Below are 17,836 nucleotides of genomic sequence, written 5' to 3' on the forward strand. Positions count from 1 at the left end.
TCCAGACAGGTGACATCACAAGTTGGGAAATTCCATTTTGAGCTCTACAGTAAACCTGTGTTCATGTCCCACTGGAACTGTGTCAACATATCTCAGTGTATGTCTGTGTGTTGCTACCACCACGACAAAACAAAATGTAGAGTTTCTCAACAAAATTGTTTTAACAAGGTATTTTTCATGTTTAGCTACCAATATGTCAGGACAATTTAAGTCCGAGTTTACTAATCCTGCTAAAACTCAGATGACCCTTACAGAAGAACCGTAAGCAAAAAAGGCAGACCATGAAAAAAACAAAACAACAGAAATTTAAGAGTGAATGGAAGCAGGAGTTTGAAGCTACTACAAGGAACGTTCATGTTTTGTCGATTTGGGAGGCCCCCTTGGATAAAAGCGTTACTGTAACCAAAAAATAAATATCTAAATAAAAATCTCCTCCTGCTTTTTAATGACTCACATACTTCTCACTAATTTTACTGGGAAAATGTAAACCAGTTTGTTCCATCTGATTTCGAGAAGAACGTGACCTTTTGGCAGCCATTAAGAACATGTGGACCAACAAATTAAAGGGCCAATGCCTAGAAATACTGGCAACTGTCCTTATATATAGCCTACTATTTTTTTCAACCATACAGCAAGAAACCATTTTATCATGTAGCTTGTTATATTGTTATTGAGCTTTGCCGCGACACAAAATCTGCGCATCTCCTAAGACACATTTCTCGTCTTGACAAACTGGTGTGTTCTTGTAACAAGACACTGCCATGTTGTTAAAACGAGAAAAATATACAGTCAATCTGGTATGGAAGTGAGGCAAGTACATAAAAGTAACATTTTGTTAGATTTTCAAGAGATATTTTGTCATGGTGGCAACAATGCCCTGCCTTACAGAAATAATGCATGTTATTTTTATTCTTGTGGATTTAGAAACAATCAAGCTAACAGGATCCGCTATCTCTGGACTAGTATTACAACAAACTGAAATGAGTATTTTCATCATCTTGGTGCACTGACATCTGCAGCAGTGGTTTGCTGCATGATTAATTATGCTCTTGAATACTAATATTTCTTATTCATATAAAAAAAAAAACTACAATAGTTCTAATAAATGTCAGGTGGTTGAATTCAATTTATCCTAATAAATCCAACATGACATGAACACAGCTCAAGATTCAATGTTAGTTTTAATAACTGGTGTCAGAATGATTAATGGAAGACATCTGCCTTCACATCCTCCTAACACTTTTTCTTCAACCATATTTTGCTATTTTAGGTTTTCATTTAATTTCTACATATATCAGTCTGTTAGTCATTACAGTCTGAAAATACATGCTGTGTTATAAGTTACATTTCCAATATTTAATATGTTCCTGCCAGTCAGCTCAAAAAGTGCCAACCAGGTTGAACACAGATAGTTCCAGCCTATAAGGCTGCACATAAAGCTTTAAAGTTTGTTAGCTAGAGTTTTCCAGAGACAAAAGGGCTGCAGGGTATGCAAGTAAATACAGATTGATTATATATACGTAAACATTTGAAATGGCCTAGTTTTCAAACACAAGGCTCCTGTTTAAGGTTTCAACTTGCTTGCGTGCGTGCGTGATTGACTGATTAGTGGCACTAGCTGCAGTTGAAACAGTGCAAGTAGGAGGAGTGTTTTTAAGAGTATCCTGCCGGCAGCATGTTTCAGGGGCTAAAAGGGGACCGCAGCAGTCAGAGGCGTGTTCAGGTGCAGTATGTGGGGACCAACCGAGGGGGTTCGTGCTCACTGGGCTTCCCACTCCTCATCTGACACCTCATCATGGGGAATGGTGCGGGTGTTGCTGGCGCGAATGCTGCTGATGTTGGTGAACGAGAGGAGGTTCGCAATACCCATGAGACTCACGCCGGTGCCGTCCAGATTCACCTGAGCCAGATGCATGTGTTTCAAGAACTTCAGACCTGAAGAAAACATAAAAAATGCAAATGTTCAGGCAAGTAAGAAAATTAATAACAGTGGTTCCCAACCTTTTTTCTTAAGGGGCCTCCTTTCTATCATTGAGTAAACTGATGACCCCTGACAAAGAGACATTTTTATGGATATTTCATATTATATTGAGTGCATAACAATAACTGTCCAGAACAACTGACATACTGTACAATTAACCAAAAGGTTAACGCAGGAATCTTGTGTGAAACAAGTGATTTGGACTTATTTTGAGCCTCCAGGTTGGGAACCAGTGATTTAGGAAAAACACGTTTGTTGTGTTGAGTTGATGATTGTAGATTTTGACCTCACCGTGGTCTGTGATCCGTGTGCGGCTGAGATTAAGTTTAACAAGGTGATTGCAGCGGATCAGACCTCTCCTCACTACTGTGTCTCCCACCTGAGTGCTGGCCAACCCCAACACCTGAAAAACACAGGAAAAACACCGCCATCATCAGCAAATATAATGCAAATAAAATGAAATTATTTCACTGTAACTCATTACTGAAAACTTACATTAACACTACTGGCAGAGGAGTTGCATGTAGACTATTTAAGACATACAAATTAATCTGTACGCAAACACACGTCCAGGGTTAAAATTAAAGAGTAGCACATATAATTTCTCTACAATTTCTTAAACTAACCCTGTGCTGGGCAACTGACAGATGGGGAAAAATACTCGAATGTCACCAGTAAACTCACCTGGAGGTGCGGCAGACAGGTGATGAGTTCGGCCACTCCTCGGCTGGTGACTGCCGTTCGGTCCAAACAGAGCTCCTGCAGCTCCTTCAGGCCACGCAGTGAGGGAAGCCCTACATCTGTCACCTGAGTGTTGCTAAGCGACAGCTTCTTCAACCTACACAAAGCACACACAATTTCATAATCCTGTCAATATCCGTGCCGCAGTCTTACCGGAACAGCTGCATGTATTGTACAGTACTAGAGAACAGTTGAGTGACCTGGTCATGTTGGAGAGCTGGCTGACTCCCTGGTCTGTGACTTGTGTGTAGTCTGTTAGGTCCAGTTCTGAGAGCAGAGACAGTCTAGAGAGGAAGGACAACCCACTGTCTGTCACAGAGTGGCGTCCAGGGAGGGTCAGCTGAGTCAACTTTAGACCTGAGAGGAAAGAAGAAACTTCTGGTAAGCGTTTGATTCACCACAGATTTGTTTCACTGCGCCTACCTGCTTATTTTTGAACATTCCCATCCAGTTACGAACCTGAGATGATCTGCAGAGCTTGATTGCCGTCCGCTACGGGGATTCCTGCCAAACTGAGCGATGACAGGGCGGGGTGGGAGGCAAGGTGCTCCAGAGAGCTTTCTGTCACACCTGTCCCGTCCAGGTTGAGAGTCTGCAGGCCGGACAGCTGTGCCAAAGCTGACACATCCCTGACCTGCCAGAAAAACACCAATCAATACAAAGAAATGTCATGAGAGAATAATAAAAATGATAAACTGTTGAAACTGGCTGTTCTGTGAGTTAAATGAGTAGTTCATACTATGTATTAGAGTAAGTGTATGCTGACAGACAGCCTTTCTTTTTTTTGGGCTTTTTTATTGACTGGACAGCATTAGATAGACAGGAAATAGGGGAGAGAGTGGGGGTAAGACAAACACCAAAGCAACAGCAAAGGGCCAGAGGCAGGAATCCAACCCACAGCTGCAGCTGACAGCCTCTGTACATGGGCCACATGTTCTACCAACTGAGCCATCGGAGCAGCAGTCAGACAACCTTTTCTGACAGGAAACCACTGTTATATAAGACAAACATTGTTTTTCTCCATAGCAACCGGACTCCACTGGCAAAACCAGTAATTTTACTGGTTACTGGAATGCCATCTGCAATCTACTGTAAATAATACACTTACTATACTACTACTTCTAATCTTTTATCAACAATGAAGGTACACTGTTTTCTGTTTTCTTCCTTTCAGGAATCCCTACTATCTAATCATCTAACCTCAGACAAATCCACAGCAAAGAAGCCCAACTATCCCTTTAAGATGTTAGCTATGCCACGAGAGTCGATGTACCTTCGTCTGCTTGATGCTGAGGAGCCGCAGTTGTGGCACGCAGGTGGGCAGGATGACCAGAGTGGCCTCAGTCACAGCCGTCTGGTTCAGGCTGAGCTGAGAGAGGCAGGATGGAGCTGACTGGAGATACAGCACCATCCCAGCATCCGTCACTTTGGTCTGGTCCAGGGACAGGAAACACAGGCCTTTCAGTCCTTGTAGACACAGAAAGAAGGAAAATAATATGTTACTACGTGAAAAAGCCATGAACGCTAAATGCAAGTACTTAATACAGAGCAGCTTATGTTGGGATCTGGTGTTCTTGCATGTAGCTATGATTACTGTACCCATTATCCCCTCTACTAACAGTCAGAAGCTTGTTCATGAGACAGTTTGTAGAAATCCTGACCTGTGATATGCTGCAGACAGGAGTCAGTGAGTTTGCTACAGGAGGCCAGGTTGAGGTACTGGAGTTTGACCAGGCTGGACAGGATTGTCAGCCCAGAGTCTGGACAGAACGAGTTGAGGAGATTGGAATGAAACAGCACAGACAATGACCAAATAACAAAGTTAAAGGGTAAATAAAGTACTTTTTCAACCTGAACCCTTTTCCCCCCCAAGAGTGACTAATGGGGACAACAATTTTTGAAATTGGCCCTGTATTGAGCGTGACTGTTGCAGTCGGTCAGCCACATAACAGCCTGCAAAGCTCGGACACTCAAACACTCCTGCCTCGATTTTTTATTCTAGTATTGTATTGACAATCCTCATCACAAAAACAAAGGGGTCCAGGTTGAAAAATACTGAAATTACCCTTTAAAACATCAAAACTAATACATTAAAATCCTAGACACTTTATCCGGGAATAAATTTAAATACCCGTGATGAGAGGTGAGTTGACCAGACTCAGGTGCTTCAGTGCTGTGAAGGCCCGTAGCTGCCGAAGGAGCTCATTGGTGGAGTAAGGGTAGCAATTTAGGACAAACTTCTGCAGCGGGCAGCCGAAGAAGAGCTCTAGTGTGCGTGGACGTAGGAGCCTCTCACGGGACATGTGGTTGAGCAGAAGCTCCGCGAGCTCCGGGGTGAGGCCTGCCAGACTGCTGCTGTACTGCATGCTGGGAGCTGAGAGAGCAACGACAGAATGACGACAGAGAGTAAATAAACAAAGCATTGAAACGCATTTTCTGGAAAATCTGTGTCTTACAACTGAGTGTTCTACATCGTCTCTTACCAGTCATGAGGTGGACAGTGGCGCGGGTGGCCAAGGCACATAGGGATGGCACGCTGGGTGTCCTGAAGGGTCTTTTAGGGGGTGATGGTTGTCCCTGCGAGGCACGGGGGTCTTCTTGCTGTGCAGCTCTTTGCAGACGCTCTACTGCAGCCAGACCTGCAGCTACAGGCGCCACCCGACCTCCAGCATCCTCAGGCTCTGCTGGGTCATCCTCCGGAGCCTCCCTGAAATATACAAACAAAACTGTCCTTTACACCCATGTAAATCAGGGCTGTTTAATTATTTTAATTATTTAATTATAACTTCAACTGGGCCAGATTTTGAATCCAGAAATTTTCAGCAACTCTGCGAATAGTTGTGACAAGGGTAAATTTTTAATAGCAGATGCTGCTGTAGCTCTCTCTGCAATTTAGTGTCCCTCTCCTCAAAAAATATATTCTACTGAACACACTCATTGCCAGTTAAATACAACAATTTGGCATTTGGAGATGGAAGTAACATTACAATAAACAAGTACTTGCTAGTCCAGGCAGGTTTAAATGGTTTTCATTGTCAAATCGATGTTTTAAGGTTGACACAGATGTATTTTTGGTAGAGCACTTCCCTATTTGTGACTGAAAATAGCCTGAAATTTTGAAATGCTACTAAGCGTGGTAAGAATGATTTGGGAAAGATATGATTGGCATCGACACGACATCCAAAAATATCCTGCTTCATTGGTACTGCATATCTCTCAAAAGAGAAGAGAAGAAAGCAAGATGGGTCACTCGTTAGTTACTTCCATACTTTATATATGTTGTTTACCTATTGTACATTAGATTCAAGTATTTAAGTACTAGTACTTAGGCTGACCACTCCAAGGTTGCTTTTGGGCTGAATGTGGCCCACAGGCTACCAACTGAATAGGCGGAATATAAATCTTCACAGATGCTCTGAGATGCCAGCAAAATATGGTACGTGTTCCATGCCGTATCATATCTAGTTTTCAATTACCAAAAGTCTGTCAGAACAGATTTCTGACGTACAGCTGAGCCACAAGAGCTGAAAATACTTCACCACTCTGTAACTTCAAGACTGTTATTAATCATCTTTCTCAACCTTCCTGTCTAATGACTCACAATGACTCATCATGTCTAACAAGGAGCAAACTTAAAAACAAATTTTTAAAAAAGCAGGTCACTGTTGGTACCAGTTTTTATGGCATTAGTCAGGATAACAATATAATTAAGGCTGTAACTAGCAATTCATTATCACTTCATCTGTCCATTGTAACGATTAGTCGTTACAATAAAAATGCCCATCACAAGCTGCGTTTCCATCCAAATGTATCACAAATTTTAATTGAATTTCAAGTACATCTGCAAAAGAAAATGCAAAGAAATTCTTGTTTCCATGCATCACCTTTAAGCAGTTATTATTAGTTGATCATGGAGATTTAGTAGTGTCAATTCTTCAGTCAGAAAACCATAATACCATGGCAGCAACAAGAAAATGTAATTAATAGCGGCCAGTCGAATCTCAAATGTAAAACAGCCCACGGTGACATCTTCAAATCTTTTGTCCTAAAAGAGACCCAAACCCCAAAATGTTCAATTTACTACGATATAAAGCAGAGAAAAGTGGCAAATCCTCACATTTGAGAAGCTGGAACAATTCAGTTGTCAAAATAGTTGCCAACAGAACTTAACGATAAACCATAATGAATACTTATTCACCATAACTTGCTGCAAAATACTTAAGAATCAATTGCAGTCCTGTGGAAAATTTTGGAACTGTGACAAACATAAAGTTGCATCACATTACATGCATCACAGTTCCTACATTATATTACTGCCAATCTGTGTAGACACCCACCTGAGTCGATTGCCTTGCTCAGGCCAGTGGTGCCTGGGCTCAAATTCTCCTCGGAACCGGTTTTCCGGAAAGAAAGGCAGCCTCGGCATTCCTGCAAAAATGACACAAGCAATCATTGTAATCCATGAGGATATTATAACATCACCGAGCTGAAACTCAAAATAGTCACTGACATCAAATCCAGCCACATATATATAAAGTACAAGTCACTTTTTGAGCATTTATCTAGTCCTATTATCTTAACATTGAAATTGATAGTTGCATTTTCATTTCCCACACCTCTAATCAACATCTTCTGCTCTTGATCTTTGAATCTCTGTTAAAGCTTCAGCTGGATTCAGCTCTGTTCGCTCTCTGCTCTGGCACACATTCAGAATGCTATATCACAACCACATGCTCTGAAAGACAGAATATAATTGGCTGGCTGGCTGTAAGCACCCTGGGAACTCAGTTTTCCGTTGTTCTGACCCTGTGTACTGTATGTTTGACAGAAAAGGGCATTCACCTACTTATTTCCTAATCCTAATCTTTCTTACAAATGACACACATTAGTAGCTCAGTCGGCCTAATGTTCTGTGTCCTGGGAAACTTATGCAACATGCAATATGAAACTCAATGAAAGTGACTCCAACAGCTCGAAGTGAGAAGCCAGCGTCATCTGTTTCTGATGGCAGAACAAAAAGTTCTATGCGGATGAAAAAATGGAGACATATGGAGGGGGGAAAGAGGGGAGGAGGAAGCAAAATGTAGGTCAAATGAGGGACGAGGTGTCTGCAATAGCTCCCAGACACAGAGAGCAGTACCGTCAAGCAAGTGAGGTGGTTCTTCCTCTCCTTCTTGTTCCTCATCAACCTCGATGCCAGCAGCTTCCTCAGCATTTCCAGGAACCAACCTCTGGCCTCGTCCTGTTACACAGCACCAGGAATGTCATCTGATGACTCAACAGCTATTTACAAGGTGTCTACATGTATCACCAAGTTAATGTAAAACTTTTATTGTCACAGTTTAGTTCAATTAATGGCAAATTTTACAATAAAATTAAACACAAACATGAATAGCAAACACCTAAAAGACTTTAACAGGATAACGGAGGCATTCAAATTCAACTCATACTGATTTCTCCAATGATTAAATGTACAGGCATTTTAAGTTTGCAGTGAATTTTACACCACACTCACAGCATTCCATAAATAAATATAAAGACCTCCCCCAAACAGAATTTAAAACTATATAATGCTTTTTAAGGCCTTTTATTATTAAATTGACTTTTAGACTTTTTAAGACTTTTTAAGGACAAGTGGCCACCCTGTATTTATTTCAAATCATTTTTAATATTCTGGTTTGTTAAAATATTGAAAGTATAGAGGTACAATGTGGAAGGAGCTATTTTGCTTATTTATTTCACAGTTGGAGCATTTTCACAACTTGGACTGACATGAAACTCTTCTGGCTGAATCACCAGAACAAAAGATGAACGACTGCATTAGAAAGAATGTTGTTCTTTGATTTCATCTGGAACAGGTTTACTCAGTGTTCCCAACATGAAAAACCAAGCAAGGTGAAGCAGCTTTTAGTTTCTGTGTCCCCCACCTGTGGAACAAACTTCCTGAATATTGAAGGTCTGCTGAAACTGTCAGATCATTCAAATCAGGGCCCAAATCTTTATTGTTTACTCTAGCTTTCAAATAAAGTAAATACATAACATCTTGTGAACATAATTTGTAACTCTATCTGTTTGTTTCGTCTTTTGTTTTGTTTTTTATCTAAATGCAACTTTAGTGTTTGTAATGTCTTATTTTTAATGTATTTCAATGCTACTGTAAAGTACTTTAAATTTCAAAGAAACATTTGAAACGGTGATTCAGATGAGAGAGAAGCTGCAGCTCCTTCAACTTTGCAGCTCTATAAATAATTTGTGTAGGCTGCTGCAGTAATACAACTGTACACAACAAACAGGCTTTGATGTATTAACATTTGTGAGGTACAACAGAAGTATTTTTGCACTGGATTTAATACTTACCCCAGAAGTGAGACGGACCAGACAGGGAAGGACCGACTCCAGGTATCCCTGCATAATTCACTGCCTCTTCCCACAGCTGGTTGGGTAGTGGTGGAGGTGGAACAAGGTCCTGCCCTCCCGGCAGCTCCATTACAGGGATATGAGGCTGAGGAGACACATCACACGGAACCTGCTCATTTTGTCCCGGCGCAGGGGGTGGATCTGCAGGACTCTGAGCATCCTGCGGCGTCTCTGGAGGAGTGGTCTGAATACAAAGAGCAGCGTTGGGTGTGAGGCCGAGAGAGTGCAGCGAGCAAGCGAGCTCTGCCTCCCCGAACCGTTTTCGCGGGAAACCTTGGAGGAGGGAGAAGGAGGGTAGGGAGGGGTGACGTCCGGTGATGTGCTCCACAACGCTGCGCAGAGGAGCGTCAGCTGGGAAGCGTTCACGCATGGACTCACCGGATGGCAGCCGAATCTGCAGCAAAAAACACGAGTTTTAAACAACCGCAATTCTGTAGTTCGTATCGACTTCATGCACGCACAGAAACCTGAATTCTTCATTGTCTCACCATGAGGACGCAGTTGTTATCCACATTAGTCTGAATCTTTCCTCCAAGCTTTTGTCCCTGACCACTGGGAGGAGACATCTTTGTGGCGGCATTGGTCTGGATTTTCTCCTGCACTCTCCTCCGATCCTCAATTATCCGCTTCAACACCAACTCGCGCTCCTGACAGACCAACATACATAAGACAAGATGTTCAGGGTTCTTATCTGAGTTTATAAATCAGGCAACCGACTTAAAATATGTTGTTTTCTGCATGATAACAAACAAACTGCCAGTCCAGCTGAGTTGGCACCGTTTGGCACCATAAATCCTTATTTTCAGCACGCTGACCTGTTTCTTTTGTCTTCTCTCTGCTCGGACCTGCTGAGCAACACGCTGTCTCTGCTGCTTCTCAAAGTCACTCTTGTCCTGTTTGATGCGGGACTCGACCGGTAGAGGGTCTGGGGACACGTCGCAGGGCTCTGATGGTCTCAGCACCAGTGAAGGGGGTTCTGTTAAAGTAAAAAAAACAACAAAAACAAAACATACACTAAATCTTACACCCCAAAACATTTTTTTTACGTGTTATTCAAAATGTCAAGTTCATGTTTACAAAGAATCAAGGTGTAAGGAACATTTCCACTGCATGGTACAGCCCAACTTGACTTGGTTTGTTCTGGTTTTCCAAATTTCTAATCCAGGTAGATTCTGGTACCTGCTACCATTGTGGTATCACCTCTGTCAAGGTTTCAAGTGAACTTAGCTGGTACTTTAAGGTGCCTACACAAAATAGCCAAACTACCATCAACAGAAACTACAACTTTTCTATTCACTCAAAAATGGCAGCCCATCAAACCGTGTTCTATTGACGAAATACCAATATATTAAGAACACTATCCCTTCATACTCTCTGTTTTAAGAGTAGTGTAGTTCCTTTTTGTCTGTGTAGTGAGGGAGTGACTGGCACACAGTGATGGTTAATGCAGCTGAGCAGAGGAAATGGTGAGTCACTGGTCATAAATGTACAGTGTAGGTTACAGTTTCTCAGTGAACGGGAAAGGCTGCAGCTTCTCAAGACCAAAGCACTCGTGTGTGTGTGTGTGTGTGTGTGTGTGTTGTTTCCCAATTCCTGGAATAGTGTCGCTATGACAATCAGCTCCTCCTACACTGAGGGAGTATAATCTACAGTGGAAAATGAAGTATCAAAAGCAATAGAGTAGAGTCAAGCCCTAGTATGCGGTGGAAATTCAGCTTTATATATGATCATCTATCCTTCAAAGCGAAATGTTTGTTGTTCTACCTCTGCTGTCAGGAGATGTATGCGTCTCTGAAGTGCTCGCTGTCTCTTTGGGTGGGTTGAAAGCAGAAAATGCTGTCTCAGCTGGCTGTGATGACTGCTTGACCAACCTGTGCCGTGGATATTGACCCTGTAAGAGCCTGTCGACATATGAGAGAGACACACAGAAGTCATTTACTGAAAGGAGCGGCCTATTAGAAACTGATGGGAAATTCTATTAGTATTTAATGAATGACAACTCACCACTCAGCTGCATCTGGCACAGAAAAATGGCCCGCCTGTACAGCTGCCTGGATCTGTTCCTCTGTGAAACCCATCTCACTGAGGGTGAGGAATAACTCCCCAATAGTCTGCAAAACAATCAAATCAAACAGGCATTAAAACGTCTTGTAAACACTGGTTGACAAAATCACCTTTATGGTTGTTTTTCCCTTATCAGTGTTTGCACAAACAGTGGCTACTGGCGCACAGTTTATCAGATCACAGATAATCAAGATTACTTTATTGTCACTTTACATTTTCACTCAGGTTAACTAACCCAGAGTTAGTGTTGTTGATGTGTTAAAACATTTTAGGCTTGTTTTATTTACTTTTTTCTGCTCATGGTTTCTATTCTACTTTCATTATTGCTTTGAAGATAAAAAATAGGGAGGACTGCACTGGGTCAGAAAGTGGTGTGGGTAATATGAAAATAAAAATCTGAGGCATTCAAATTGTAAGTCTAAAAATCTGTTATTAGGTCATGGATTACTAAATGTTAGTACTTTCCCTTGGGAGTTTTGAGAAGATGGTGAAAAATAGATATCATGTAATAATGCATAGAATAATTGCAACTGAATGACATCTCTTCTGACATACTGTACCCGACTCTCCCTTAAATACCAGTCACCCTCTGAAATCAACAGCATAACCCAATGTATTTTTTAGAGCTGAGAAATGATTATTGATTAAATTAATCAGCAACTATTCTGATAACCAATTAATTGGTTTGAGTAATTTTTTAAGAAAAGAAAAGTCAAAATACTCTGATTCCAACTTGTTAAATGTGAATATTTTCTAATTCATTTACTCCACTTTAGAAAACAGTGATTGACATTTTTCACCATTTTGTGACATTTTATAGACCACAGAACAAATCAATTAATTGAGAAAATATTACTGGCTAAGGTAACCATGTATTAGATTATTATGTGCATAAATTATGTAATTATACATGACTTTTATCATCTTGATATCCGGCATTATATATCGGCCATCGGCTGCCCTGCTCTCCAAATATTATATAATATATATCAGTCGACCATTACTGTCTATCTATTATCTAGCTATCTATCTGCAGTTTGTCAGTGGCATTACCTGACATGCATAGCAGCATTTATAATACCTTTTACAGTCACTTTACACCTATCTATACATTACTTAACTCATTTATATAACAACTTATATATGCCATTACTGTTCAATATGTTACTATTGTTTTAGAAATTAGCTCTGCTTTGATTCAGGTTTAACAACTGCAAGTAAACTTGGTTATAATAGAAATGTTAGCTATGTTGTAGTGTAGATTGGCTACATGTGGACAAATAAATTTGCCTTTGTCCGTCCTTTATTATTACATCTGACTGAATATGACCAGCAGTTTCGACTTCAAAGTCTCTCATTCTGACACTAAGTCTGTGTTGTTTCACAAAGTTTGTAGTTTAGTCAGTCTGTCAGGACAAATGCATTAATTTACAGCAAAGTCAGCGAATTCAAACTAAACAACAGATAAAAAGCTAACCTACAGCTAACGCTAGTATGTTGTTGTGCCTTTGGTACTGTGGCGGCTGTCAATAAACAACGTTAGCATCACAGTTAGCGCTAGCTGATGGAGAACGATAGCGAGGCTAAAGCTAAAGCAGCTAGCAGGCTAACATTAATGTACACTGCAGCGTCGTGTCAACTGCAGCTCGGTCATTTGCAGCTTACCGGAGAGGCAGCAGAACTCATGTCGATGTTTCAGCAGCAACGTAGATGAACCAAAGTCAAACTAATACTAATAATCAACTTTATAGACTTCCTGGTCGGGTCTGTGCGCAGCCTGCTATGCTAGCCACACTGACCTCTCCCCCTTTGACTTGTGGATTGACGGAATATCAACACGAAACCAGCCTATCAACACCGAGGACAGCAGAGATTTCCTCCACAAATCCCATCTACTGCTCGATGATCGACAGACACAAACTCCAACCACTGCCTTAACAGTAATATTAATCACCTAGCTATCTCCGAACATACCACTGTAATCTGTGGAGACAGATTGTTGTTGTTTAGGCATAATTACAGACTAAACTGCGAATAAAAGTGAAAGTTAACTGTGGAAACTCCCAAACATGTGACTCACTGATGAGAACGAAAGAAAGACAGAAAGTAAGAAAGACAGAAAGAAAAAAGAAAGACAGAAGAAAAAAAAAACGCATGTGTGTGATTATTATACACTATTTAACAGGTGACACTCCTGGCTTCAGTAGCAGGAAATCACCAGTAGGTGTCACTCTGTTCATACTGCTGTGACCTTTGCACCATGCACTCTGCACTTATTCTGTAACCAGCAAATCAATGGAGTAAAAACTTTATTGCTCCAGTCAACTCTGGCATTCTGCATACACATGAAAAATGAAATAGAAACAAATATACAAATGGTTCACAAAAGTAAAAATAGAGCTTTTCCTTTAATGTTGCATATGATGATTCTATGACTTTTAAAGGCAAGTGAAAATACTTTAAATTACTTTGAATAGCCCTTTTCAATACCAATACTTAAAATGCACTGCAGGAATATTAGGTGATAGGTTACTATTTGTGAAAACAAATGTCACTATGTGAGATAAGCTTTTCGTAAACTTGCAAATGAATAGAGTACGATGGCAGACTTCACAAATGTATCTGAATAACTAGATCTGAAGTCGGGCCTGTGGGCCCATGTTGGCCTGCCATAAGGTGATTTGGCCTACTAGATTTTTCTAGCAAAAATAAAAAATAAATAATTAAAAATATTACTAATTTATGTTTTTCATTTTTTTGTGAGGTAAAAATACTTCTTAAAGAAACATATGAGACATGTGACCCTTTGTGCAGGTATTCAGTCAATTAAGGATCCTAAAATCATGTTCACTCAACTTGGTCTCACTCCATATTTTTCTTCTGGTCATAACCTCCCTGCACCTGCAGTGGCTATTACATGTGGGGCCCACCCCACAGCTTAAGGTCCACTGCCGTAGGCAGTCAACAAACGCAAGTTTATTCAAAGAGGGAGCAGGAAGGCAGTAAAAAAAAAAACAAAAAAAAACAGGCAGATATCATCTGCAGATAGACTGAACAAGGGGTGGGCCACTGTAGCTAGGAAGCACAATTGCTGATTTAGAAAGAAGCTAGTGGAGTTGTACTGTATACACACAAGTCCATAATGTGACTAATGTGGGGAAATGAGGAGTAGGTGTGCAGACAGGCGATGTCAGCTGACTACAGAGGAACAGGAAGGGTTGAGGACTACTGCTGGTCAAGAGGTGTATGACATGGTTTGGTATGAGAGTAGATAGTTAGCACTGGCAGGCATGAGTAATGACCAGAGAATGTAAAAAATAAATTAAAATGATGCTGTTTATAAAGCTGGGAATATACATGATATAAGCACAACACTGACAAAAAGGTTTTTTGACACACTTCAAAATGTGAACTCAAAACAAGTTGGTAGGACTTAAGAGGCCCAGTGTGTAGGTATCTAGCAGTGAGCTGGCAGATTGCAAATAACTCATCTCAGTCTCCCCTTCTAGGCATAGACAAGAAAGCTATGGTGGCTGCAAAACTAAATGCAAAAAGTTATCTGGCAGGTCTGGGCTACTGTAGAAACATGGCAGCCTCCTTCATCCTCTGTAGGTAAGGGGCTGTAGATATTCTAAGGTAACAAAAACACAACAATTCATCAGGTGATTATACCATATTGAATATTTAATATATGCCATATTCTGCCAATAAATAGTAATAAATCTAAATATTTCACAGTTGATCTTTACTTAATTTACTTCATCTACATTTGTAATCAACTTTTCACAAAACAGTTTATTCTTGCTAAGCTCGATGCTCTGTTGGGTCTTTGTTGCTTGCTTTGACTTGCAATCATCTATTAATTATTGTTAAAAAATAAAAGTTCTTTCTTCACTTTGACAACACAAAACTTTTGAAGACTGTATAGTACACAATCAATCAAAAGCTTCATAGTCAGTATGGGGAAATTTTCCTTTTTTAATTTTTGACTTACTTTAAATATTCAATCCAAACCTCTTTTATTTTTATTTTTGCGCTCTCTCTCTTTATTTCAGAATGTCGACACAAACAATGTGAAAAATAAATATCAGCATTATATAGACAACAATGAGAAGACAATAAAGTCAACACAAGTCAAACAAAGTAAATAAAAGAAATTTGAAGTTAAAATACATAAATTAAATTACTAAGAAAATTTATAAAAGTGAAAACGCGTGACTGTCATAGAAAGTTAATTTAAATACACCAGAGCTCTTGCGAACAATAGTTTTGATAGCTTTTTGTTTTCTGTGGAGTCAATCACAGCTTCACATCGTTTCATTTCCTTTATTTAAACAATAAGCCAAGTTTTCTGCCATTATGTTGCATTTGAACACACACCAAATCACGTTTTCAGCACGTCACTGCGCAATGACGTCATTAAGTAGCCACTCGCAATCATTTATTGATATTTAATATTTTATGTCTGTTCGTGTAGCTGGAGGTCATGTGTGTTATAACGGAACGAGACGCTCCGTCCGGCCTTCATCAGAAATATGATTCATCATTCACGCAGGCGCAGCGATTTCTGTCTGGAGGAAAATGACGACAATTTCCAAGAATTTAAAGAGTGAAGCCGGAAGTTTATCAATCTTGGTTTCAAAATAAAGATATTGAAACAAATCAATATTTGCGTCGTGGTGTAACGTGATGTTTTGGTATCTTTTATTTAATAATAACCTCGTTCTTGAGTTTGATATTATATTTTCACCGTTTTAAATAAAGCATTTGCTTGTTTTTTTGTCACAACGTGTTTTATTTTGAAATTTATACCGGAAATGTAGTTGTTTTTATTTTAGCGCGTTGACACCGGTTGAGCAAGTCATTCACAGAGAGTTTGAGGTGAGTACCAGGCACCGGTGAGTAAATAAGCCAGAATCTGTGTATGATTGTGAGCCTCAGAAGGAATTTGCTTTATGGAAAACGCATTTTTGATTTGAGAAATCGTTATTTTGAAGGTCACGGACTGGTCTTGACTGTTGACTTATTTTCCTGTGAGGAGAGGCGACATTGACAGTTAACTGCCACACATGCACTCAAAGTGTCCGCCGCTGCTGGTGCTGCTGCTGCGGGTGCTGCTGCTGTGCGGCTGACTTCGCTTTGTCCCTCGGCTTGTTACTCAGGTAATGGAGGAGGAAAAAGTCCCGTAAATGTGTTCCGACTTACAGTTCTGTTGTGGTTTAAGGTTTTAGACAGACTGCTGGGACGTAAAGGATGATGTTAGAGGAGTTCCTCATCATAGCAAGCTAGCGGTCACTCCTCCTGACAGCAGCGTCTGGGTGAAAATGTGATGAAGAGTTGTCTGGGTTTGGTCCTCATCGATTTTATCGTGCGGTTTTGTCTCGTGTCTCTATTAACTGGACAAGGCTTTCAAACAGGAGACTGGGAATGTGGGCAGTGTCGCTCGTTCATTCATAATTCATTCATTGCTCAACAGCAGCGTGGCATGTCTTTTGTTCAGAGGGTGACATAATTATTAAGACCTGTCACTGGCAAGTTAGTTTAAAGGGACACTTCGCCGCAAAATAAAAAAATACATGCTGTCTCTCTTTAGAGCTATTTATCCGTCCATTTATCTGTTTTGGTCTGAGTTGCAGAGTTTTGGGGATATCATCTGTACAGGTGTCTCTGCCTTCTGTCATGTATATAATGGAACTAGTTGGCACCTGATTTGTGATGCTCAAAGTGCCAAAAAAGTACATTTGAGAAACTCAGGAGCAATGTCTCTTTCCAGACGTAATGACCCGGTTACTCAAGGTAATCCACAGAACTTGTTGTGAGCAGTTTCCTGTACACTGTAAAAAGTCATACAGGAAGATGTAAAGGGAAATCAAAATTGTTTGTGATGTTTATCAGTATGACTGAAGAGATGTAGATTCAACTTAATATATTCAGCTTATTCGACATGTTTTCTCTGTATTAATACAAGTTTATTTGAGAATAAAAGTTTGTTAAAATTTTAAGGCAGCCCAAACACTATGTGTGGACTGTATTTGATATGAACCTGCAATAAAAAAATATTCTTTTAAAACATTAATTCAATCAGTTACATAAATGACTAATTGTTTCGGCACTAGATGGAATATAACTCAATGCAACCTATGATTCCCAACAAGAAATCCCAGGTTTCATCCCGTTAACCTCCATTTGAGGTTTTTGTTCTCTGCTTCTATTGTACTGAGGAGATAAAAGAGTGCGACAGACTAATGAGCGAGCACAATATAGCATTATGCAATAAAGTGCCCCCATAATCCTAAAATGGCTACAACAATTTACAAAATCCCAGTGTCCTTATTAAAGTGGCATTCCTAGTCTTACTGACCGTCACAAAGATGAAATATTCAATTTCTAATGATAAAAAACAGAAATGCACCCCAACTCAACTCATTTGTGATACTTAAACAAGCAAATATTTGGTGATTGTTGTTTTTAGAGGGTTTGTTTGTTTTTGGTATTCTGTTCCCAAACTGGGGGTTGGGCCCTCACAGGAGGACAGATATAGGCTGAAGTTGATTTCACGTTTGCAGAGCAGACATTCAGACCCGTCAAATGCAGATGAAACTAATGACATTAATTGCAGCCATGGAATAATTA

The 17,836-nt window shown here is 40.2% G+C and overlaps 1 protein-coding gene across 1 annotated transcript; it reads right to left on the reverse strand.

The window, feature by feature from the left end:
* Positions 1 to 627: 627 nt before the first annotated feature.
* Positions 628 to 13,197, reverse strand: LOC146307699 (uncharacterized). Its single transcript, XM_084746780.1, has 17 exons — positions 12,869 to 13,197; positions 11,144 to 11,250; positions 10,904 to 11,040; positions 9,955 to 10,115; positions 9,628 to 9,786; positions 9,080 to 9,533; positions 7,863 to 7,964; positions 7,060 to 7,150; positions 5,206 to 5,429; positions 4,854 to 5,096; positions 4,384 to 4,482; positions 3,996 to 4,189; positions 3,182 to 3,356; positions 2,923 to 3,079; positions 2,666 to 2,819; positions 2,273 to 2,384; positions 628 to 1,935 (listed from the first exon to the last, which is right to left on the reverse strand). The coding sequence occupies exons 1-17, from the start codon at positions 12,887 to 12,889 to the stop codon at positions 1,760 to 1,762; spliced, it is 2,766 nt and encodes a 921-aa protein (XP_084602906.1). The 5' UTR covers positions 12,890 to 13,197; the 3' UTR covers positions 628 to 1,759.
* Between the last annotated feature and the right edge of the window lie 4,639 nt (positions 13,198 to 17,836).

Source organism: Lutjanus erythropterus, chromosome 21 (genome assembly GCF_056507025.1).
Source record: "Lutjanus erythropterus isolate fLutEry1 chromosome 21, fLutEry1.hap2, whole genome shotgun sequence".
Classification (NCBI taxonomy): domain Eukaryota; kingdom Metazoa; phylum Chordata; class Actinopteri; order Lutjaniformes; family Lutjanidae; genus Lutjanus; species Lutjanus erythropterus.